Below are 24,546 nucleotides of genomic sequence, written 5' to 3' on the forward strand. Positions count from 1 at the left end.
CAGCCAGGTGAGTAAAGCTTGTGCAGAAAAAGAGCAAGTGAATGGTGTTGTCCTGTGAAACTCTGATAGGCAGGTGGTGTGGCTGCTTTTCTCTAAAGGGCATGATGGGGTTGAGGGCAGGATGGAAAGACAGGAGGATGCACTGGGTGGTTTGTGTGCCCTCTTGGTCTTCTTGGGCCATGTGGGGTCTTGCTGTTCCTTACCAGAAATCACCAGAATACAGCGCTCCTGCTGAGGCCAGTGACGACACCTGGATTCATCCCACATCACTTTCCTTGGCTCCTTGTGAGCCAATTTATTCATTCAGCATCCAGAGCAGCTTGTCACCATGAGTGACAGTTTGTTGTGAAAAGTATCTTCCTCTTTCCTGCTGCTATCATTTCCGTGACTTCCTCCTTGCTCTTGACCAATGCAAAGTTATGATTGGTTTGTCCCTACTTATCTCCAAACCTCTGATGGTTTTCCAGACCCCTATCACAACCTTCTCTCTCATCCTTTTGAGGCTAATTTGTTCTGTCTCTATTTCTACACCTCTGCTGAGCTGGGAGGAAGAGCATGTATGGCATTCATACACAGTGGGTGTGCTCTGGCTTTACAGAATCCTCTATGTACTGATACACTTAGGCATCTTGTTCACTCACTCTTGTTCAATCACTGCCAATGCTCTGCTTGCTTCTTCCATCTGTAGTGAGCATTAAGCTGACGTTTCCTGAATGAATGCCGCCACTGAATACATATAACAGGTTTGTACTTAGATACATAATTTATTTTTGCCTGTGCATTACTTTTCATTTACCAGAAATGAATTTTCACCACTTTATAGCTTGGTACCTTCTATCCTGCAATCCTTATGCAATTCGTGGCAGCTTTAGATCCCTGTTTTGAATAGAAGTGTATAATCTCTCGTTTCCGTTTCTGGATGATGACTAAGTACATTGTATAACACAGGGCCCAAAGCAAACTGCTCTGAAAGTCTTCATCTATTGATTCCTACAGGCATCAATAATATATTCCCTCTGCCTCTTCTATTTTAAGCAGTTAAAAGTCAACAAAAAGCCTTTGCCTTCCTTGTCCTGATTTGGCTTAGTTTGTGTAAGCCTTCAGCAGTGAGACTTACTTAAAATGCTTCTGTAAACAAACATATGAGGATGCAGCATCCTTCCTGACCTGCTCACGCACTGCTACAAAGCACACCTCTACCCAGGAAAGCATACATATATATGTATGTACATAGACATTCACATATATGCCTGTATATACCCTTCGCTGCCAGGCAGTTTTCCGTGCTCCTGTAACCCAAGGCTCTTGGTTCAGCGCACCCCCAGCGCCGCCGCTGCCGGTCTCTTTAAGCGATGCCGGCCCCGCCCGCAGCCGAAGCCTTTTCCGCCCGCTCCGCAGATCCCCGCAGACCGCTCGCTGCCCGGGGACGCACGCGCACGCACACGCAGACGCGCACGCACGGCGTTGTAAGCTGGGTACCCGCTAGCAATGGAGGCGCTGAGAGCGGTGGGGGGGCTCCTGCTGGCGCTGTGCCTGCTGGCCTTCGGCCTGTACTGCTGCTACGTGAAATACATCCACATGAAGTACGACCACATCCCCAGCGGCCCGCGGGAGAGGTAAGGAGTGGGCAGGCGCGTGCGGCGCGGGTGGAATTTTCAGGCGTCTGCAGGGCGAGTCCCTCCGCTGGCCTTAGCCCGATGCCCGTCCCCCCCCGTGACCGCGCACAGCGGCAGACATGGCACCTTGGCCGCTCTCTCTGCCGGAGCCATGAGACGGTGGCAGCGCAGAAATAAACGCTCCAGCCTGTGACCTGCGGGGTGACCGGACCGGACCGGACGTCGCTGACGTAGGCAAGGGCAACGGCGAGGAGGTCACGCCCGTGGCCCCTCCCTGGGAAAGGCTGACACAGTAAGGCGTTGCCGGGGACTTCGGCAGCGCTGCCTTGTTGGCTTGGGCTGGCGTGGTGGGATGTGCTGATCCACATCTCCTTGCTTGCAGCGGCATGAAGTGAGCGGCACAGTTGGCTATCTCAGCTGTGCGCTTGCTGGGGAGGCGAGAGGGGCCTGACAGGCAGCACCGGCCATGCAGGAGGGGCCCTCCGCTATACCAGCACAGCTTGCCATCCTGCACCGTTCCAGCAGGCGTGTTGATGCTAACTCCACCAGACACCTTCCTTGTGGGCTTCCCATTCAACATAACGTATGGGTGCACGTGCTCTCCATCACATGTCGCAGGAAAAGACACCACACCAGCACTTGTTTACACAGCCTACAGTTTAAACCACCCTACAGGGACACCAGGGTTGGCTGCCTAACACTGAGCTTCAATTTGCTTGTGTAATTAGGTCAAATAGTAAGATAAAGAGATGATGGATCTTATCATACCTGAAACTGCTTGTCCTTGGGTTCCTTTCAAGGTGTGAAGTAACACCCTAAAGTAATAGCAGCTTGAAGAACCCTGTGACTGCTTTTCTGTCTCTTAAGGGTTTGAGGCTTGACCATCATAGAATGGCTAGGATTGGAAAGGACCTTAAGATCATCAAGTTCCAACCCCCCTGCCATGGGCAGGGACACCTCACACTAAACCATCTCACCTGAGGCTTCCTCCAGCCTGGCCTTGAACACTGCCAGGGATGGAGCATTCACAGCCTCCCTGGGCAACCCATTCCAGTGCCTCACCACCCTCACAGGAAAGAATTTCTTCCTTATATCCAACCTAAACTTCCCCTGTTTCAGTTTTAACCCGTTACCCCTTGTCCTATCACTACAGTCCCTAATGAAGAGTCCCTCTCCAGCATCCCTATAGGCCCCCTTCAGATACTGGAAGGCTGCTATGAGGTCTCCATGCAGCCTTTTCCAGGCTGAACAGCCCCAACTTCCTCAGCCTGTCTTCATACGGGAGGTGCTCCAGTCCCCTGATCATCCTCGTGGCCCTCCTCTGGACTTGTTCCAACAGTTCCATGTCCTTTTTATGTTGAGGACACCAGAACTGCACACAATACTCCAGGTGAGGTCTCACAAGAGCAGAGTAGAGGGGCAGGATCACCTCCTTTGACCTGCTGGTCACGCTCCTTTTGATGCAGCCCAGGATACATTTGGCTTTCTGGGCTGCAAGCGCACACTGAAGCCAGCTCATGTTCATTTTCTCATCGACCAGCACCCCCAAGTCCTTCTCCACAGGGCTGCTCTGAATCTCCCAACCTGTAGTTGTGCCTGGGATTGCTCCGACCCAGATGTAGGACCTTGCACTTGTCATGGTTAAACTTCATGAGGTTGGCATCTGCCCACCTTACATGGGCAGGTCAAGGTCCCTCTGGATGGCATTCCTTCCCTCTGTTACAAGACTAACATTGACAAATGGGTAGGTCCAATGGAAGGCAGCCAGGATGCCCAGGAAGCTGAGTGCTCAGCTTGCTTTGGGTGGAGAAGCAGCTACTGAAGTGGCCATTTTCAGCTACCTAATGGGTGGTTATGGAAGTGTGGAGCCTGACACTCCATGGAGTTCTGAAATGAAGGACAGAAGGCAATAGGCACAACTTTTTGGCCAAAAAGTTGCCTCAAGGGAAATCCAGTTGCATGTAAGGCAAAACACTTTCACCATAAGGGTGAAACCCTGACTCACATACCGTGTGTACCATAGCTCTGAAGTTGACTGGCCTGGAGCAGGGAACTTGACTGGTTACCTCCAGAGGTTCTTGCCAACCCAAATTACTCTGAAATGGGATTAATCCAAATCCAAACCCTTCTCAACTGGGACTGTATCTGGTAAACTGGAGAAGAGCAGCACTAGAAGCAAACACTGGCTTGTGTCTAGATTGCTGACCACTGGCATCAGGGTGTGGTCAGCAGACCTGCTCCCCAACCAGCCAGTCCACAGCCTGTGTCCTTTCGAGGTGTTACTATGTCCCATATGCATGACTTTCCCTTTTTCCTTTATCAAAGGGCCCTTTGATAAAAGCTTAAGAAAGCCTTATTTTTAGGGTGAAGTACAACATAATCTTATCAAAACCTCAGACTTTGCTCAGAGTCTTACAGCTGCATGATAACAAGATTGTATTAATGCCCTTAATTTCCAGGGCTGATTTATTTTATTGACACTAATATAGCACATCTCTAAAGGAGACCTGTGCAGAACAGGCTGGAAAAGTGAGTTTTGGTGGCATTTTGTACTTTTTACCCCATGAATGGCTCACCTGTGAAGACAGGAGGTCATCTCTTCAAAGGTTTGCTTCATATTGAAGATTTAATAGCAAGAAATGGAAAAAGGGTTCTTGCAAATACACGTTTTCAGTTGATAGTGTCACATAGTTACGTATCCCAAACCAAGCCCTTTTTATGTGTTTCACAAGAGGAGCCGTGAGTGGGACCTTGCCTCATGTGCTGCAGATAAAGTGGGTTTTGGAGCTTTAGCTAATGAAGAACTCATCTGTTATATTTAGGGCTTTCCCGTCTTTTTGGAGTCCAGTTACATTGGAGGAGTTAAACAAGTGGAGGATTAAAAGTTTCTGTAGATGTTGGAGAACTTAGTTGAGCGTTTGCTATTTTTAACCTGTATTTTATTTTAAAATAAGAGCCTGTTTTTCCCCTATTGCTTGTTTATACTGAAAAGGTTGGTAGCATTGCTGCCTGTCTCAAACAAAAAACGAATCTCGAGTGTAGAGAATCTCACGTAAGAGAGGAGTTTGGCCAGATTTTCCTTCAGAAGTATGCAAAGCTGGTGGGGACTCTCCACTCGCAGCTGAAAGAAGGAATTGATCTCTGACTTTTAATGCAGCTGTTGAATTTGAAGAGTTAACCTTTTTTATTCAGTTTTGCAACTCAATATTGATCAGTGATCATCCTTTAATGCAGCAGCAATAACTATCTTGTCCCGCATCTCTGCACTCGTCTTCCTGGCTTCACGAGTGCAGCAGCCTGAGCCCGGTTCCCTGCTTACTCACATGAGGGCTGGGTATTGGCACAGCTAGGTGTTACTTTCCTTTTTCCTTACAAGGAGGAAACCATGAGCAACACTTACATTGCATCACTGAGCACAAAGGTTACAATCCACCCAAAACCTTGTGTTTGCATTCTTGTGACACTAAACCTTACTTTTTGCAGCTTTTTATTTGGACATCTGCCGATCTTATGGAGAATGCTGAGGAAAGAGGAGTTGGTGCATGATTTCTTCCTGCAGTGGTAAGTTGAGACACATCAGTAATGTCAAATGGAGTAGTTCTGTAGCACAAATTGGAAAATCAAGGTGCAGACACCCTGAATTAAATATTTAGCATCATTCAGAAGGTTGGTAGAAGAGCTACAGAGAGAGTATTCATCTTTCTTTCTATGGCTTTATGTGCTGAAGACTGCAGTAGCTCCCAGTACTTGCTGCTTGGTCCTTTGAGGTTATTAGGTCTGAACTGTTACGTGTTGGTGGTTTGTACCATAATTCTCTCTCTCCATTTTTTTTTTTTTTTCCCCCTCCCCTTCTCTTCTTGTAGGGCAGAGAAATATGGACCTGTTGTACGGCTTAATGCCTTTCACAGAGTCTCAGTAATGGTTCTGAGTCCTGAAGGAGTGAAGGTACTGCAAAATAAAGCTGAATCAACAGTGGGGATCAGCCTGTCCCTCCAGAAAGAGAGAAGTGGTGCCTGATGTTCAGGGCAGCACAGTGCAGCCAGTCTGTCCCTGCAGAGAGGGCAGCTCTGGCTGGGTTAGTACCAGATGCTCTGCTCACCCAGCTGCCGTGATTTATTTTCCTCATCAGTTGGTTGATTTACTTTGTTACCTTTATTTAAAGAGCCGACAGAGCAAGCATCCACCATTGCTGAAAAGCAGATTCGCTGCAAGAGCTTAATATCTCTAATGAGCAAGGCAGAAGGGACTGAATTTCTTCCTCTAAATCTTTGCAATAACCACAGAGTGAGATTTTGGGTCATTTGGCAAAAAGTACTAGAGGCATGCAACACAAGCTAGTGGCACAGGAACTGGGAATCAGGGCACATCAAATAATTTTCTAGTCTTCAGCCTATTGCTATAGGAGGAAAACAGTGAATATGTGAACAGCTTTTTATGTTTTGTCTGGGAAATGGACCACATGCAGTATTCACTGACCTGAGATTTGATTTTAGGAGTTCTTGATGTCACCACAGTACCCAAAGGATCGGTTCGTATATGGTCGTATCTTCAATATATTTGGTGAGAGGTAAGTGAAACCCATCTAAAGCCATAGTGATCTGAAAATTACAAGATTAGTAGAGTTGCAGGCATGACACTTCTTTTAACTCAGACCATTTACCTTTGTGGAGATTAATGACTAATTCCAGACATACCTAAGAGCGTGTACCTATTAAATTATGTGCTAAGTCATATGTCTTCCCAGGCAGAGAGGAGGTTATGTTGGATTTCTTTGACCTTGATCATACTTTTTTTTTCCCTGTGGGTCTTCAGTTAGTCTCAAAACAGTTAGCTCAAGACCATCATCAAACTTCTCACTTAAATTTTAGAGCACTGAATTATTCCTTATTGCATGGGAGTTTCCAGCTCCTCTGTCCAATAATAAAAAAGGGGATTTTCTCTTAGGCTAAAGCTTTTAAATGTATAATAACCCAGTCATTACCTTAATTATTTGCATAACAGTTGTAATGAACCAGCATCTTTTTGGACTCAGCAGTCCACACCTATCAGGCAAAACATATCTGCAGTTCCGTCATTGCCCACAGTGGTGCCATGACTGTGTACTTGGAGCAGCACGGTGACCCCTACAAGTGGGAAAAATACAAGGAAGTAGATGAAGGAACGCCATCCAGAGGGACCTTGACACGCTTGTAAGGTGGGCAGGTGCCAACCTCATGAAGTTTAACCATGGCAAGTGCAAGGTCCTACACCTGGGTCGGAGCAATCCCCAGGCACAGCTACAGGTTGGGCAGAGAAGAGATTCAGAGCAGCCCTGTGGAGAAGGACTTGGGGGTGTTGGTCGATGAGAAAATGAACATGAGCCGGCTTCAGTGTGCACTTGCAGCCCAGAAAGCCAACTGTATCCTGAGCTGCATCAAAAGGAGCGTGACCAGCAGGTCGAAGGAGGTGATCCTGCCCCTCTACTCTGCTCTTGTGAGACCTCACCTGGAGTATTGTGTGCAGTTCTGGTGTCCTCAACATAAAAAGGACATGGAACTGTTGGAACAAGTCCAGAGGAGGGCCACAAGCATGATCAGGGAACTGGAGCACCTCTCGTATGAAGATAGGCTGAGAAAGTTGGGGCTGTTCAGCCTGGAGAAGAGAAGGCTGTGTGGAGACCTCATAGCAGCCTTCCAGTATCTGAAGGGGGCCTGTAGGGATGCTGGGGAGGGACTCTTCATTAGGGACTGTAGTGATAGGACAAGGGGTAACGGGTTAAAACTGAAACAGGGGAAGTTTAGGTTGGATATAAGGAAGAAATTCTTTCCTGTTAGGGTGGTGAGGCACTGGAATGGTTTGCCCAGGGAGGTTGTGAATGCTCCATCCCTGGCAGTGTTCAAGGCCAGGTTGGAGGAAGCCTCAGGTGAGATGGTTTAGTGTGAGGTGTCCCTGCCCATGGCAGGGGGGTTGGAACTTGATGATCTTAAGGTCCTTTCCAATCCTAGCCATTCTATGATTCTATGTGTAAGACTTATCCTTGTGGCTTCATGGGGCTTGGCTGGCTCCCTTGGTGACAACTGTTCCTGTCCTTGTTTTCCTAAATGATAGGTTCCTAGGGAATGGCTTGGTAACAGTTTGCAACCATGAGCATTGGCACAAGCAGCGGAAGATAATGGATCCAGCTTTCAGCCGAACGTAAGGCAAATATTTCTGGGATGATCTAGCTGTAATTTCTGCTGTATTTTATGATTCTCTCCATCATTGATCCATTATTTAATATTTAGAAAGAAGTAAAAAAAACCAAACTTTTTATGCTAAAATCACGTTTTACTTAGAGTACAACACACCATTTCCATGACTAGCATGATGTGACCAGCCTTCCCATGGGGTGGCGGCACCCATATAAGCTCAGTGATAGCAGAAAGATCCTAAGCTATTGTATTCAGGGGTGTGGTGATGGCTATTTTATCCTATTGGAGAACAGACCTCAGGGTCTGATCATTCACCTGATTGATAAGCAGGGGATTGTTCTGGTTTGTTTGTTTGTTGCATTGTGTTTAGGGTCTGAAGATAAAGTCCATTTGCTTTAGCATGCACAGGGCCAAAGCTCTTTGCCATGTCAGCTGTTGATTACATGGCAGGGTGGAGCAGTGGTGCTGTAAGAAGAATTTAACTAATTTTAACTGTTTACTTTTTAAAATATCAAGGCAAGTGTATTATTACTACTAATAATAACATCTTTATGCTTTTCTATGGAAAATAATGAAGGTAATTTGCCTGAGCAAAGATGTCCTCTCCAGAGCCCCCATCACTCATTCTTATTGATTGTTCAGCTACCTGGTGGGTCTGATGGAAACTTTTAATGAAAAAGCAGAGGAGCTGATGGAGAAGCTAGAGGAAAAGGCAGATGGAAATAAAGAGTTTAGCATGCTGACGATGATGAACCGGGTGACTATGGATGTCATTGCAAAGGTACCAGCTGTCCACTTTCTTGTTTCCTCTTGAATTAGCAGGAAGATACAGAAGTAATGGGTACCAGCAGCAGGACAGAGTGAGGAACTGGAGCCAGGGAACAAGACCTTTATTCAGTAGTGCGGGAAGAACTGAAGGACTAATTGTGTCATAGAATCAGCTAGGTTGGAAAAAACCTTTAAGATCATCAAGTCCAACTGTTACCCCAGGACTGCCAGCTCCACCACTAAACCATGTCACTAAAAGCCTCATCTAGATGGGTTTTGAACACTTCTAGGGAAGGTGATTCCACCACTTCCCTGGGCAGCCTGTTCCAATGCTTGACAATCCTTTAGGTAAAGAATATTTTTCCTAATACCCAGTCTAAGCTTCCCCATGCACAGCTTGAGGCTGTTTCCTCTTGTCCTATCTGTCACTTCATTTTGGGCTGACCCATAGGAAGGGACAGTTAGGGAAGGGACTGCACATCCTAAGCGTGGCCTGCGGGACAGGGATCATTTGCAAAAGCCCTTACAGCCTCATACCTCGCATCCCTCTGTGCCAGAAGGGGCACACTAGTGCTCATTCATGTGTGGATGTTGCATTGTTGCCATTATATGTCAGCATGAAGTCTGCCTTACACTGGCTTTTCCCTTCTTTATGCAAACAATTTGGATGAATGGAGAGTAATAGTAAATTAATCCTCCAAATAAGGAGGCAGTAAAATGTAGATACTACCCTTCCCTTGCAGCCTCCTGCAAGGCAGGGTCTACTCTGAGGTATCTGTAGGGGGAAAGGCAGTGGAGTGAGGCAGTCTTTCTCTTTCACCTCAGCCACAGGAAGCCAGGAGGATGCAGTGAGTTGCCTTTTTCTCTCCCACTCCTCAGGTAGCCTTTGGCTTGGAATTAAATGCACTGAGCGATGACCAGACGCCTTTCCCGCATGCTGTGACTATGGTTTTGGAGGGAATGACCAAGATGCGTATCCCCTTCTTGCGGGTCTGTACACTCCGCACTTCAGTCCTCCCCCTTTGTGTCCACGTGGACCCTCTGCTCCTGCATGAGTTAGTGGGTTGGAGCTGTGCAAGGCCCATATCCAATGGGGAAAGTCATCAGTATCTCTTCCCCTCCAATGTGCCTTAAGATAAAATTCAGTAATGTTTTATAACACTTGCAAAACTTATATTTAATGCTTCCTTTCTGCCTTTTCTCCACCCTGCATGTGTCATTATCTCATATGGCTTTACACTTTCACACCCATCACTACAAAAATTGTGGGTTTTGCCATTTGCCCAAGAAGGATGGCAGCCATCACTCAAGGTGGAAGAAGTCTGAACAGTCTTAAAATAAGAAATTCGTATTTTTGACCTAATTTCATATACTAGGAAATTACACATGTAATATGAAATATTTAAGTTGAAAATCATTCCATTTTCTCACAAAAACTGTAGTTCAGGCTTTTAGAGCTCCTGTTTTCCTTTTTGGGTCCAGAGGTAAGATTCTGTATTGCATGCTGCAGTTTTCTCCATGGAGAGGTGAGGGATTTTGCTTACTGTGTCCAAAACATCAGCTCTGACAAAGCAGAACATCAGCATGCAGTGATGGAAGTATTTCTCATGTCAGCCCAAACCTTCTACCTTGGGGATATTCACTTTGTTCTGTGGAGAGCAGATTTGTGACAAATGCAGCTTGGCAGAAAACAAGGTACTTGCTTGAAAAATAAGACTGACAATATATTTTACCAACAAAAGGACTAAAATGACTGAAGAAATTCTGTATTCAGTACATGCCAGGGAAACAGAAGCTGGTAAAGGAGGTCCAGGAAAGTGTGAGGCTGCTGCGGCGTGTGGGGAAGGAGTGCCTTGACCAGAGGAGAGAGGCCATCCAGAGTGGGAAGGAAGACACACTGGATATTCTTACACAGATACTGAAAGGAGATGGTAGGGAACACATCGCTGTTTGAGTGAATTTCTGTGTTATGACTTGTCATGAGATTCGGGGGGGATTGTTTCAGCGGTCTGAACTTTGTGAACGTTGGCCCTTCTTTAATGTATTTTTCACACTGAAGATGGTGAGAGCTGTTTTGAAACTTCTCTGTTTGTGTTGGATCAAATATTGATTGCAGCTCAGCGCCGACTTGAATGTTCAGCATCCCCTCCCAATACCACCTCAGACAAAATGTGCAAAATGAGGCAGAGTAGTCTGGCTGTTCCAGATGGTGCATGTTGGTAATTTCTAATCTTGTTTGCTTTTCTCTCCTGACAGCTCTGGAGGAAACTAGAGATGATGAAAATATTCTGGATAACTTTATCACTTTCTTTGTTGCAGGTTGGTATCTAACACTTGGATATGTCGCATGGGAATCTGTACTCATTTTGGGGCTGTCTTACGGGGCCATGATTAACATACTTGCTCACTCTATGTGATGCTGCTTTAACAAGGAGTCACTTCATTGGAAGACAGCAGTATTACACTGGCATAGGACCAGCTGGGCGAGGTCTGAAGAGAACTCAGTTTCTCATAGGCAAATGCAGTGTTATCCTCCTTCAGTCCTATCAACACAGCAAATAATGTCAGGCCAGTGGTTTCCAGCCTGCAGTGCAGAGGGCACCACTGCTTCCTGGGGTGCAGTGCTATTCCTTATGGGGTTCTGCTCTTCTTCCCTGATACTGCTAAATCTGTAACATGTTCCATGTGTCTTCATGTCACCCCACCCACATGATTAAACACAGTTCTTGGCTTATTAGTCAACACTTGGTAGGAGAGGGCACTGTCAGGCTTGTCAGAAAAAGCAGGGGCTGAAGTGAACACATGAGGTAAACAACTTAAAAAGATCAGTCTTGCAAATCAGTAGGATTTAGGTTCCTAAGAAGGTGAGATCCATACACTGTTCTTCTACAAGAAAAACATTATTGCAACAAAGACATCTTTGTAGAAGTCTGTTTTAAAATAGTACATATGCCCATCCATTAAAAAATTGAAGCTATCCTCATAAAGCAGACATTTCAAGGAAAGATGGTTAGAACTCAGTTTTCCCTCAGAACCAGTAAATCCTTGCATCACGGCAGAGCAGTGTGTCCCATGATGTGGCAAGGCAAATACTGAACCTTACTGGCCTGTATGTTAGGGAGCTCATGACCAGTAGGTGCCATGTGCTAGCACTGAGTTGAGCAAGATGGTTCGTATCTTTACCAGCTGCAACTTGTTCTTGTCATTCCTGGAAGCTCCTTATGTAAGATTTATCACCTTTTTAGTATTTCTTTTGATTTCTAGCATACTTGAAATAAAACATCTGGGGCCTGACATTTAAAGATTCCTGTTCACAAATCACACTAACAGACCATCTTTCTGTCATTATATTATTTCATACTAACAATAAAACCTATTTTTGGTGTCATTAGGTCATGAAACCACTGCAAATCAGTTGTCATTTACCGTAATGGCACTGGCTCAGCATCCTGAAATACTGGAAAGGTACATGTGCTCCAGCTTGCTGTTAATTTCGAGGTGAACTTATTGATAAGGATTACTAAAAAGCTAGGATAAATTCCCAGTAAATTCTAGCCTCCCTTCCAAAATAAACTGTCTCATTGTCTCAGTATATTTAAAATATAAAAAAAGGCTTAAGGGGAGTTATTTCAATTCCATCTAGCTTGTGAGCTTTTTTTATTTCAAAGCCTTTATACATACTGGTCCTGAATCATACCTGATTTGCCTGTGCTGTACACCCACTCCTGGTATCAGCCCATTGCTGATAAGAGGCACAAGTTCAGGCAGGCTGGCTGGGAATCAGTAGGCATTTAGCCTGAGGATGGAAGTCGAAGTCCAACTCAGTGTTTGGGAAATTACAAATGTAATTGTCAGCTTGCCTAGCAAGAGGTGTGCATCTGCAGCTAACCATTTTTAATTGAACTGCAGGCTTCAGGCTGAAGTGGATGATGTTCTTGGTGCTAAGAGAGACCTTGACTATGAGGATCTTGGCAAACTCACCTACTTATCTCAGGTACTGCAGGAGTGAGGTAAAATACCAGTTGTAGCTGTTTGTTAGCACCTCTGCCATGTCGTGGAGAAGCCCCACGCTTTTAACATTTTAGGGACAATGTCAAATTTGATCCTGATGGTGTTTGTCCCCAGAGACTCAGCAAGCAGGTACCATGAGCCATTTGCAGCAGCCCAGGTTTGTTGGGAAGGATGCTCCTCAAATTGTTTTCCAAAATCCCACACAATTCCTTCACTGCTTTCCTTAATTATTAGCAAGCTGGGAGCTAGAGTGGAGCTGCTTAATCCCTACCTGTTTACACTGAAACCACAGGCATATGTAAAGAAGGGTTTGCAGCTCTGAGCCCAGCCTGTGTCTGAATCCCACGCACTTCCCAAACTCACAGCTCTATTTTTGTTTGATTATTGTTAAAGCATTTCCAGCTACGATCTCACCATGCACCGTAAACTCAACGGGATTTGAGGACATCCGAAAATAGAGGGTAGTTTTTGTAATTCCATTTTTTTATTACTCAGTCTTGAAACTCTCTTCAGTCACTTGGGGGTTGGGATTAAATAAAAGAGAGTTTGGTCCTAAGAAAGAGGTCTTGTGTATAGAAATGCTAGTTGGTAATGAAATGCAAAGCCAGGGCTTGGCTACTCGCCAGTGTTTTTATTGCATATCCTTTTTTACAAGAAGGGGGATACCAATAGCCCTCAGGAGAGGCTGAATTGCAGCCATGGCAGCTATTCTTCTGCTTAGATTTCCATGTGATTTTAGTATTGTGTTATGGTTGCTTTTCCCTTAAACTGCCCTGCTGAGGAGATATGATGCTGTTTTACCATTTGATGTATCCTATTCCACAAATCACTGTGCTTTGACAGTAGGTACATTTCAAAGGTGTATTTCTCCTAAGAAAAGCATCTCTGTGTGATTACAGAAATCAACAGGTTTCCTTAGGCTTCTCCAAACACCATCACAATTATACCGCTCCAATTAGGATGAGGTATCTAAGCCTTTCCGTTTTGAGACAGCTCATATGACACCCTCTCAAAGCAGATTATTTAATGAACAAGCTTGGATCTATACAACCAACATCACAGTCATCCTTGGTCAGAGCCAGTCCATCACTGAAGTATCAGAGACCATGGGACTCCTCTCCTGCCGCTCAGGCAATTCTGAATCCTTTTGTCCATGTTTTTTTTTCATTAATCCACTCATGCGTACACACTGTTAATTGCATTTGCAGTGCGATGCTAATGTGTGCTGTTAATTAGGTTTCACTTTGATGAAATAAGCCATTCTTACAGCTCACTGCCACCAAAAGAAATGGTCTCACTCCATTTATTTTAACTCGCTGTTCCCTATTCATTTTCCTTTGCCAAGTTGCTTTGTCATTTTGGTGCTGTGACCTGGCTCAGCTCCCTGAGCAGCAGAAGCAGTACAAAGGTGGGAGCAGTGCTGAGAGTGGGAAGGAGGTGGGAGCAACCAGTCATCCTCATGGCAGCCCGCACTGGGAACAGCTCATCAGGAGCATGAGACGTCACTTTCAGATACTGTCTTTGATTTTGCTTCCCAATACTTTTTCACTTAGTTGTTGACTTGACTTGAGGTGTTAGATCAGTTCAGTTCATGGGATCTCTTGTGGTTGTACTTTTTTTCTCTGTGTTTTACCAGTTGTAAGAAAGAACCAGGCCTGAAAGAACTGACTTAGCCGTATATTTTGCCCACAGGAGTCCAAGGCAGGTATATCAGCATCTATTCCACAAGCCAAAACTCCCATTTAGCCAAAGTAAAAGGTCATAGGGAAGTAATTAGTTTTATTTCTGCTTCCTACACTGTATTAACTAACTGACCTTTTGTGCTTTTCACTGATGCAGGTTTTGAAGGAATCGCTGAGGCTGTACCCACCTGTCCCGGGGACATTACGCTGGATAGACAAGGAGCATGTCATCGATGGCATCAGGATTCCTGCAAAAACAACTCTCGTTGTGAGTTCCATCCACCATCATCAGCTTTTAGCTGCTGCAGTTGATCCAAATGTGATGGATTTGTGTATCAGGGGGCAAAAGTCCTCCCTGATCATATTTCTACCAGCCTCTCTAAACTATTGTCCAAAACTGGGTTAGAATTTGGATTCCTTTTGTCTGGGGTATGGCAGGAAGTTATGATTTTGTACCCATGACAGTGAAAAGGCATTTTCAGTGTTCTGCTCCTGACTAACATAAATAAACTCTTTCTTCACAGTTCAGCACTTACATAATGGGAAGGATGGAAAAGTATTTCAAGGATCCACTCACTTTCAATCCAGACCGATTTAGCAAAGATGCACCTAAGTGAGTTTGTTTTTACTCCTAGGTTATTAAATATGTAATAAGGAACCATTAAAGGAAGAGATTTCAAGGGGGAGGGAGAGAGGAATAAAACTGTTTTTCCATTCCAGTATGAGTATTGCTAAACCCTTATCCAAATGCAAATAGAGAGTCATAATGCACAGCTTTTGTTCAGAAGTTCTTTAGACCACATGATATTGTCTAAAAAAGAGTAATTCTAATGTTGTTTAATGTTTATATTGAGGTCAAAGCTTTGGGCCAGTACGAGGTTGAATATTTTGCCAATACAGACATTTAATCTGTTGTAGCCCTGGCTCCGGGATGCTTGATATGTCTGCACATTAGAGAGGGGACAAGAGGCTGAGGGACAGAAGATGCTGTTCAGCCACAGGACAGGCAGCCTAATCAGTAATCTGATCAGTAGTCAGGAGTGCAGTAGGAGGGACCAGTTACCTAAACAGATGGTGCTGATCCCTGCATCTAGCTACTTTATGAGTCATGGATTTTGCTTCAGCTTAGTCTGGTCTCCTGAACCAAATGCCCTCCTCACTCACATGGTTCAGACCTGCCCAAAGGAGCAATAACTGAGTGGATTGTTATGTCCTCATGATGGCCTGGAGAGCATTTAGAGTATGCTTGACATTCAGCTTTGAAATAAGGTTTTCACATATCAGAACAGTTCTGGAAGCTAAGCTATGTACATGACAAGGAAGCTTGTTGCAGAGCTGTACTGCTGCTCTGAAGCAAAACCATGAGAATTTGGAGATTTTCTTAAGTGAGCTAGGTGAGTTGGTATTTAGACCATTTCCTTGCTGCAGTGATCAAATATTCACTTGTTGCCTTGTAAGCTGTCAAGGTGACAGTTTAGAAGTTTGTTTTTTTTTTTCAGGCCATATTATTGCTATTTTCCATTCTCTCTGGGACCCCGGTCCTGCATCGGGCAGGCGTTTGCACAGGTAAGTCCTGGAATGACACTTTATTAGTGAGCATTGGGTCAGCTCAGGGTGTGCTGGCTGCGGCTGGTAGTGATGGTACCAAAGGCCACACTGATGGTGTGCTGCCCCTCTTTCCTGTAGAGGGAAGATCACCACCATGCCCATGACCAGGCATGTCTCTTAAATGCTGTCAGACATACATGTATCAAACTGGTCCCATATCACTCCTGCACTCATTAGACCAAGGTGTCTGCAGGTGAGAGGGCAGCAGGCTGTTCTCCCTCTGAACTCTTCTGGGTAACCCTGCTTGAATCCAGCCCCCTTGATGGGAATTGCAGTCAACATCCCTTTTCCAGCCAGGGTCAGACACACGGGGGGTGTGCAAGGGTTTAAGGGCCATCCCATGAGTGCAGCTGGCAGAGTCAGGGCAGGGAAAACATCAGCCAGCAGAAGGGCACAAGCCAGAATTGGCACTGAGGAGGTGAGGAGGGGGCTGCTTGAATGGGAGGAACAACTTAATGAAGTAACGAGCATGGCAGGGAGCATTTCAGAAGAACAGTAGGAGGCCGGCTCTTTGGGTCTGTGCTGTTGAGTTCATCTGAGCATCAGTGCTCAAGATCTTCAGGTTAAAGTGCTTAGTTTTACACTCTAATTTCCAAAACGGGGTTAACGCATAAACACAAGGACTGATCTTAGTACCTGTCAGTGGTCCTCAAATCCAGGAAGCCCCAGGTGACTCTTCTTCCTGCTCAAACTCAGCCAGCTGCATTAACAGAGTAACATTTAACTTTTAAATCTCTGTATTGACAGAGCAGCATGACATAACACACCGAGTGTAAGAATCTGCAGTCCAAGTTATATTTGCTGTCATTGATAATGAGTTTGCTTTTCTTAACAGATGGAGGCGAAAGTGGTGATGGCAAAACTGCTGCAGAGGTTTGAATTCGAGCTGGTACCCGGGCAGAGTTTTAAACTCTTGGATGCTGGAACCTTGAGGCCACTAGATGGAGTAATGTGTAAATTAAAGCCAAGGAGTGTTGAAAGAAGCTGCCAGGCGTGACTACTCAGGGAGGGAAGCATGGCATGGTAATGTTAGTGTGTCTTCTAATTTTGAAGATCTTCATGCTAATCAAAGATTAGATTTTTCAGGCCCCTTCAGAGGGTTACTAGACTGAAATTTTTCTTAACCTTTCTCATAATTTACTGAAGAAAAACATAGGAGTCACTCTAATGAGCATCTTCAATCTGGAAGCTTACCGGGAACTGCAAAGCCTGTTATTTTCTTGGGGGACTATTTGGTTCTGACCAGATTTGGGAAAGAACGTCCTTTCAGTGGAGTATCTCTGGAGCTCCACACAAACCTGCACTCAAATCCCACCTGATAGTTTCCACTAAGCTTCCTTACAACACAACATGGTCTAAGTAAGCCCTTGTTGGGGGAGTTTCCTACTTACACAATGAAATTGGAAGATTTTGTAGAGCACAGGATTTGGGCTGAACTTGGGAAGAAAAGCTTGGAGATACTCTCTTGGTGAAAGCAATCTTCCCATCCCTACTCTAAATGAGAACAATTAATAGGAGCAATCTGAAATGAAAATCAGAAACTGAGGGCACTACTTTCCCTGTTGCTATTGCCTCATTTTTATTCAGTCTCTCCTACCTTTCTTCCAGTATCATTAAGAACATAGATTCTCAGTCCATGCTGCTGAAGGGTGCTCTTCTGCTTCCTCCCCACAGCTTGTTCTCATTCTCATGAGACACTGTTCCTTTTTATGGGGGCCTTACTAGGTATATTTTAACCTGGACCATTTTCCCTGTCTGATTTACCATGAAGCTACATGAGGATTTGAACGAGATGGTTTAGTAGGTGCAGCAGGGTTGGTGGTAAGTGCCTGTAGCCACATGCTGCTTAAAGTGACATTGCTGCTGAAGTGTGTCTATAACTTGAGCCACAGGCAGGAAAAGGTCCTGCACCCCCTTCTGCCAGTGTGCCAAAATTGCCCACTGCATGTTGGCTTGCAGCCTAGTTCTGCTAGGGAAAAAAAAAAGTATCGTGAAATTGCCACTTTCCATAAATATGTGGATGCCTCATATGAGTTTGGGCCTCATCTATCATGAAATACAGGAAATTCAAGGCATTTGGTGCTGCCATTGTTGTTTCTTACCTTTTTGAATTGAAAGGGCAAGAACACAGTCTGTACACTGTCAAGTTTCCACACCAGGAATGTAACATCAAAGAGCTTTCCCTGTTGTACACCGTCTCATTCAGTGCAGAGAGTGGGATAGGAGGCCAAGAAGGGTGATGTGGTTTTGGTAATACAAGCAATGTCATATAATGTACTGATATGATTTACACCCTGCAGTACCAATAGCTATATTGCTAGTGAAGGTTTAGTCCATCTATTAGTAGATGAGCTCTTCAAGCCCTTGTGCTGGACATACTCTTGTATCCTTCTAGACATTAATAAAAATGTCATTGGAAAACCTGAGGACTTTCTTGCTGGATGTGTGTTCCTGGGAGCTGATGTGATCAAGAGCAGGATGCTCAATGCCTTTTGGTCTAGATAGGCTGGTGGTGTAACAAAAGGATGAATTGTGACAATATGTCGGAGGGAAGGATCTCAGTGGTGCGGGGAGCAATGTATGCTGTGAACAGCACACAGACAGCTTGATAGACATGCTGGCATGATTGTGCCATGGAAATGTGAGGCACAATTGTGCCAGCTCTCCGCTCTGCCCTAATGACTTAGTTGAAATGCATGAGTTGCACAAACAGGTATTGCTTTCTGCTACCCCTGCAATGGCTATGGGCACCTCCAAGGAGAGCTTAAAGGGGGTGATAGCATGTTAAAGCCCTGCAGCAAATTTTGTCAGACCTTATCTGCCTGAGACCAGAGCTTTCTGTCTGCTTAGTGCTTACCCTCCTCGGATGCTCTTCCTGTTCTCTCTGCAAGCCCAAATGCCATCCAGCTCTCCAGGGACTGCTGACACGGGCCTTTCTCCTATTCGGACCCCCAAAAGCTCTCGCCATTGTCGCCTGTCAATGCTGATTGCCTTCCAGCAGATGGCAAGCTCTCATTGGCGATGCACCTAACTGGAGCAGCACTCTTCATTGACAGCTCCGCTTTGGCGACAAGCTGTCCTGACTCCTCCAGGACATCCTACCACAGGATGATACCCTGTGGTGTTGTGCAAACACCCCGCAGTGTTCTCATGGCTTCATCCTGCACCCCCAGCCAGGACGTGATCCCTGCTCTGTCAAAAAAAAAAACAAATAGGGTCAGGAAAGCTGTCCCTGGTGCCCTGAATGCCAGCTGGGTGCCGGTACAGGGTTTGCCAAATGCTGTGGAGAAACTTGCGGCCAGAAGTGGCTTTGGAGAAATAGCTGTGTCTGCCATAAGCTGCAAAAGACCTGGGGGCTGCAGCTTTCTCAGACACCACAGGAAAGGACAGTTTTCCTTATTCTGGGGAGGAGAAACGTGTTACTTCACTTCTGGCGCAAACAACCATTACCTGCACCAAGAATTCTGCTAGAGATCATGGTTGGTAAGGCAAAAAAGAAGAGCAAGGGCTGTCTCCCCAGTGCTATTCCCAACTGGCTGTAGGAAAGTATCATACCTGTAGCTGTTTTTTCCTGTACCCTTTTCCTGGCTTTTGGGCAAAACAAAGAAAAACCTGGAAGTGGCTGCTGGGGTGGTTTTACCCTGGGTGCCATGCAGCACAGCTGTGTGTGGGATGCCTGGAGGATGGAGGCAGAAAGGTAAGTAGCTGCCTTCATTAAAGGTGTGGGCACTGGTGGTGACACTTACTCCCAAGAGTCTGTCTTTATTAGCAGCGTCTAGGTCTTCATCTTGTTCTGACAGATGGCTGGTGCAGGTTTCTGACACAGGTTTCTTTGATCCCTTTCCCAGACTTATAAACTCTTTGCCTCCCTCTTCTGGACTTAGGCCCAGGACTTTCATATATGAGTTCAGAGTGAAGACTTCTCTCCAGGATTTCTCCCAGTTGTTTTTTTTTTATGCTAACCCAAGAGCTTCATTTTATCCCATTTAGATCGGTGTTGAGGACAAGACATGAGGAAAAAGCTGCTGCCTAGGCCTCTTGAGAAGGAGGGAACCGGTTAGGGGACATGCACCCAAGGAGCCTCTGTCTTTTAGAAAGCAGCAAACCCCCTTACTGCTGACAAGGGAGAAGGTAATGCTTTTTCATCCCAGCTAGTCTGGAGCACAGGAGACTCTCCGTTTTTGCATCTACACCTCATGTACAGACTAGCCTACATCTCCAGAGAAGACCCCAGCTCTAGATTTGTGCCAGGACAAAAGTGGAAAAAATCTCCACAAGTTTTCATGAGAGGAATCTCATTATAACCCTTGCAGGAAGCCAAGAGAAGCTCAAAGGTATGGGATTCAATCATGCTCATGGAAACTGTAGCTCAGCCCAATATATTCTGAATGGTGGACAGCCTTTTGCTCCATCTATACCCTCTGGAGGACTGAGTGTACATAAGAAAGCATAAAATACTGTCTTTCTTTGCTGGAGCCAAGTATGCAGAGCAAGAACCAGGATATTTCAGGATCATCTATCCAGCCATGGTCAACTTCTAGTTCCTTTCTTCAGTGCACCAGCTTTAGAGCACTGTGCTAGGTGCATGTGGCACATTTAGTCACTGTATGTTCAAAAAACCTGGGGCTCCCAGGATGTGGTGTGAGCATGCAGGTTAACCATACATGTATTTGTGCTGAGTGTGGTTATACGATGAGAGCTGTAGAAGGAGACCTTTGCTGCATCCAAGCAACATCTGCTATTGAGACAACACAGTCACAAAGCAGGTCTCCACAACACAGCCCATTTTTCTTCTAGCTCATATGCTAGCAAAGGCAATAATGTCAGACAGAATCTTCTTTCTGCTGTGTTACAAGAGGGATGGCATGTACTGGGTCAGACAGAGCTGTTGTGCCTTCTCTCCGTTTTCCCACAAATTGCAAGATCTTATGTTCTTCTGGACTTAGAGACAAAAGAAGTACTTGCAGACGAGGTGACATTTCCTCACTGAGGCAGTGGGCTCGCTCTTCTTCCCTCCTTCAGTGATACCAGTGACAAGGGAGGCACCAGCAGGGTGGAGGAACTGCCCACAATGGAACACTGCCTCAGTGGGATCATTTTAAGGTTTCTCTATGTTGCTGCCCATGCCAATGCTTTAGTCTGCTCTACAGGACACTTGGTGACATTATTTGTAATTAATCACTGCTGGTCTGCCTCGTGGTAAAGTTTGGAGGCTGCACCCAGGTTACACTGAAACTGAAGGGGGCCCTTTCCTCTGTTTTACTCCCTGTGAGCTCAGCCCCTTGCTGTAGACTTGCAGCCCCCCAGCTGCATGTGCTGCAACTCAGGGAGGCTCAGAAAATGGAAATTAAAATGACATAAAGAGGTCAAAGCTAGTGAGCTCAGAAGTCTTTTTACTGTGCCTTCCCTTCTCATGTGAGGTCTCCATGTGAAATGTTTGGTGGCAAGTCCTGCCCTGCTCACCATGCCCATGCACGGGTCTGTGTGAGGTTGCAAGTGGTTTTTGTCTGTCACTGAACTGGCAGTGATGGGTATTTTATGAAAGAGGAGGTACTGATTCAAATATTCTCCCTTCAAGCCCTGAAGTGTCTCCTGGACTTGTCTTGCTATCTCAACAGGCTTTGTGGTGGACATGGACATGGTCAAAGCTATCTGCCTCCCACTACAGTGAGCAGGTAGACTCCTCTCTGAAGGGAGTTTGCTCTCTCTGTGTTCAGCACTTCTTCGTCCCTCCCAGGACCCACAATACACATAAGATCTACTCTGAATCAATATTTTTTTCAGAACAAGCCATCTTCTGATCCTCTTCCTGCCAGCGAAGGCCCCCAGATTTGCTGGGAGTGAGGCAGTGCTCAGAAGCAGAACCTCCTCAAACACTGGTACTGTTTCCTCCTCTCTCTTCAAAACACTTAGGTGACACCTATATTAACAAAGGAAGTATGTCCTGGACCTTTCCCTGGCACTGAGGTGGACTGAGACAGAATAACTGTGTCTGTCGAGCTCTTTTATCCGTCAAAATAGGGTGGTCATGTGCAACTTGTGTATCAGGAAGCCTGTCTGGCACATCCAAGATCATACCAGAAATTGTCAGGAGAGTGACAGTGGCCAGGGGCTGCTCTAACAATGTAGCTATGGGGAAGATCATGTACCAGTGACCTAGGAATGTATCTGTCACTTTTAACTTTTCCAGTCTGTACTAGTGCGAAGCCTGCCCACCTTTAGAGTCAGTCTGTACTGATAGGCTAACCCTGATAGCAGTTTGTTTAGTTCCAATTCCGAAATTCTGCCTCTCATCCTTCCCTTTCAGCTCTATGCCCTCCCTCTTTCAGCAATGCTGCTTTCCACACATCTCATTCTCTCTGGAAACATCACCACACTGATGTCTCATGGTCCAGTTGTCTTTCTCCTCTTTGGTCCACCTGTAGGATTTGCTTCTGCTCTAAAGTGCCCCCGCACTGAGCTCCAGTTGAGGGTCTTGCACTCTTTAACCCATGCCACTGTCCTCACTGGACTGGTGTGGGAGAAATTGTTCCTCCAGTACAGACCTATTGTAACAATATTAAAGAACTGCTTCCTCCTTTTCAAATGGACTTTATTTGATTAAGCCTCATTCTTGGTTCAGTTCATCAAAAGATCACAGTACTGTAAGCTACAAGCAGGCACTGGAGCATCTCCAGTACCTGAGGCACCAGCAGCATCCAGTAAGAGTTTATGCTGGATCCACCCTGTGGATTCTTGCAGGGGATACTGGTGCCGAGCACTAGGGAAGACTCCAGTTCTGTGGGGTCTTTAAGCTTGTCTGGTAAGGGTTGATCCTTGTCTTGCTTACCCTCACCTTCCATCTCTTCCCTTGTTACCTCCTCTCCCCTCTTTTTTTTGTGCAGTGCCTCCAAGGAACAAAAGGACATTCGGATGACCACGTACTCTTCTGCTACATCCTTGCTGCAGTATTTTGCCATGTTTCCCATTTAAGGCATCAGCTCTAAAGGTGAGGCCACCTCTTGAGCCATTGTCTGCAAGAAGCCTTGCACAGCAGAGCCATGATATTGGTAGGGATCCTCAAGTGCTACTATAAAGGAAATAAATAATCAACCATTATTATTTGTATGTATCTGTGAGTCTTCTTTAATAGATCTTGATATTATTACAGTGCTGAGGACAGGCTAAATTAGATAATACTATGCTCAGCTGGCATCTATTCCCTTGGAAACACAGGTAAAAATGCATTTAATAGCTCTTTGGTGACAATATTATGACACAGATGTATACTTGATTTGAAAATAAGGATGGTAATTAAAGAACTATTAAGGTTAAAAAACAACAAAGGAAATTCAGCTCCTGAAAGAGCCATGCTGGGATCATGCCTCTAACCTGTATGTGTGTGGATAAATACAGGCAGTGAGATTTCCTCGTTTATTTTATGCACTGGCAGACTGTGGGTTCTGGAACAGACTGTGGCCAACTGTGTTTCTGGAAACGTCCTGGTGAATCCTTAGTTCATTTTCCCTGCTGCCTTACAGAGCAACTGTGCCCTGCTCCAGTGCTCCTGGTCATACCCTGTCCCACAGGGTGCTCCAGGGAAGCTGAACCAACAGGAAGTGGAGAGGGAACTTTCTGCAGGCTTTTGGGAAGGAAACTATTTATAAGTGATCACTCGTATTCATTGTTTCTATTTAAATGGTCTTGGGGAGTCACCGGTCATGATAACTGTCTTGCTGTAGTCTCTGAAAATCTCTGTCCTATGGGCCATGATATTAAAGTCGAGTTTCTTAGGGAGGTTTCACAGAGGCTCCTTTGCAGGGGTGGCTTGAGAAAGCAACCTGAGCAGTGTGAGTTGTGAGTCAGGAGAGAGACAACAGCACTGCTGTACCTTGAGTGAGCCAAGGAGGAGCAGACGTGTCCCAGGGCAATGCCGATACTGCAGGACTGAGTGGTCCCGCTGCCTGATCATGGCTAGAACAACCCCTGTGTAATCTCACCCACCGCAACCGCTGGTCTCCTCGTGCTGGCAGGAGTGCTCATGAGGAGGCTACGTCACCAGTCTAAATGTCACCCTGCTCCCTCTGGGGAGGGTCCCTTAGGCCAGTTGTGCCATAAGAGATTACAGCAGAGACTGAAGCAAAGCAGGCAGAGAGGCAGACCGTTGTTTAATTTCTAACCCAGTAGTATAGAGGGGGCTGGTGTTTCAGGCCACTCAGTGAGGAACGCTAGCGGCATACTGCCTACATCAGAAGCAGATAAAATGCATCTGCCTTTGGCCTAAGCTAACCCGACCGAGCTTCTGCGCAGCAGCGCCCGGTGCAGACAGGTGTATAAACGCAGGGACAGAGAGGAGGCAGCACTCCGCTCCGCTTCCTCGCAGCTATCCCGGCAGCGCTCTCCCCTGTGCAGATGTCTGCGTGTGGCAGAAGGCAGCCCTGCGCTGCCTGTGTACCACCAGCCATATGGATGTCCTCACAAATAAATGATATTGCATTTTCTGTCTGGATTGGCGGGTTTAGGCAGAGGGGTTCTGGTGGCGTTTTTCCTGGAAAAGAATTACAGTTCGATGCTTTCATCAGCGTTTTGCTGTTTCAACCTTCTAACCAGAGAGACTTCCAGCGTTTGCTTTCTTAGAAACCTAATCTGCGCCTTTTCGGAGGCACGGGAACGTGATATCTCAACTTGTGCTAATTTCAGTCCGTTTTCCAT

General features: G+C 45.8%; 1 protein-coding gene across 5 annotated transcripts; it reads left to right on the forward strand.

Annotated features, from left to right (window-relative positions):
- The first annotated feature begins 1,432 nt into the window (after window positions 1-1,432).
- Window positions 1,433-23,562, forward strand: LOC133274584 (cholesterol 24-hydroxylase). Of its 5 annotated transcripts, none has more exons than XM_061463998.1 (15): window positions 1,433-1,616; window positions 5,100-5,177; window positions 5,480-5,561; window positions 6,110-6,183; window positions 7,704-7,790; window positions 8,429-8,567; window positions 9,434-9,544; window positions 10,329-10,485; window positions 10,811-10,873; window positions 11,947-12,019; window positions 12,464-12,548; window positions 14,405-14,515; window positions 14,772-14,860; window positions 15,747-15,813; window positions 23,117-23,562. In XM_061463998.1, exons 1-15 carry the CDS (start codon window positions 1,489-1,491, stop codon window positions 23,126-23,128), a joined length of 1,356 nt encoding a protein of 451 aa, XP_061319982.1. In that variant the 5' UTR covers window positions 1,433-1,488; the 3' UTR covers window positions 23,129-23,562. The 5 variants fall into 5 exon arrangements, with proteins under 5 accessions (XP_061319982.1, XP_061319980.1, XP_061319981.1 ...); XM_061463996.1 differs by having other exon boundaries at window positions 23,376-23,562; XM_061463995.1 differs by lacking the exon at window positions 23,117-23,562 and adding an exon at window positions 16,691-18,281 and having other exon boundaries at window positions 1,434-1,616.
- The last annotated feature ends 984 nt before the right edge of the window (window positions 23,563-24,546 follow it).

The sequence above is a fragment of the Pezoporus flaviventris genome, unplaced genomic scaffold (genome assembly GCF_033815535.1).
Source record: "Pezoporus flaviventris isolate CSIRO_AGI_PZ_B2104156 unplaced genomic scaffold, CSIRO_AGI_Pfla_v1 ptg000036l, whole genome shotgun sequence".
In the NCBI taxonomy this organism is placed as follows: domain Eukaryota; kingdom Metazoa; phylum Chordata; class Aves; order Psittaciformes; family Psittacidae; genus Pezoporus; species Pezoporus flaviventris.

Excerpts from the sequence above, each read along its gene's own strand:
- LOC133274584 (XM_061463995.1), top strand. The coding sequence starts at position 1,489 with ATGGAGGCGCTGAGAGCGGTGGGGGGGCTCCTGCTGGCGCTGTGCCTG. Across the intron at positions 1,617-5,099 it reads CCCAGCGGCCCGCGGGAGAG|CTTTTTATTTGGACATCTGC; the intron begins GTAAGGAGTGGG and ends TACTTTTTGCAG. Across the intron at positions 14,516-14,771 it reads CTGCAAAAACAACTCTCGTT|TTCAGCACTTACATAATGGG; the intron begins GTGAGTTCCATC and ends CTTTCTTCACAG.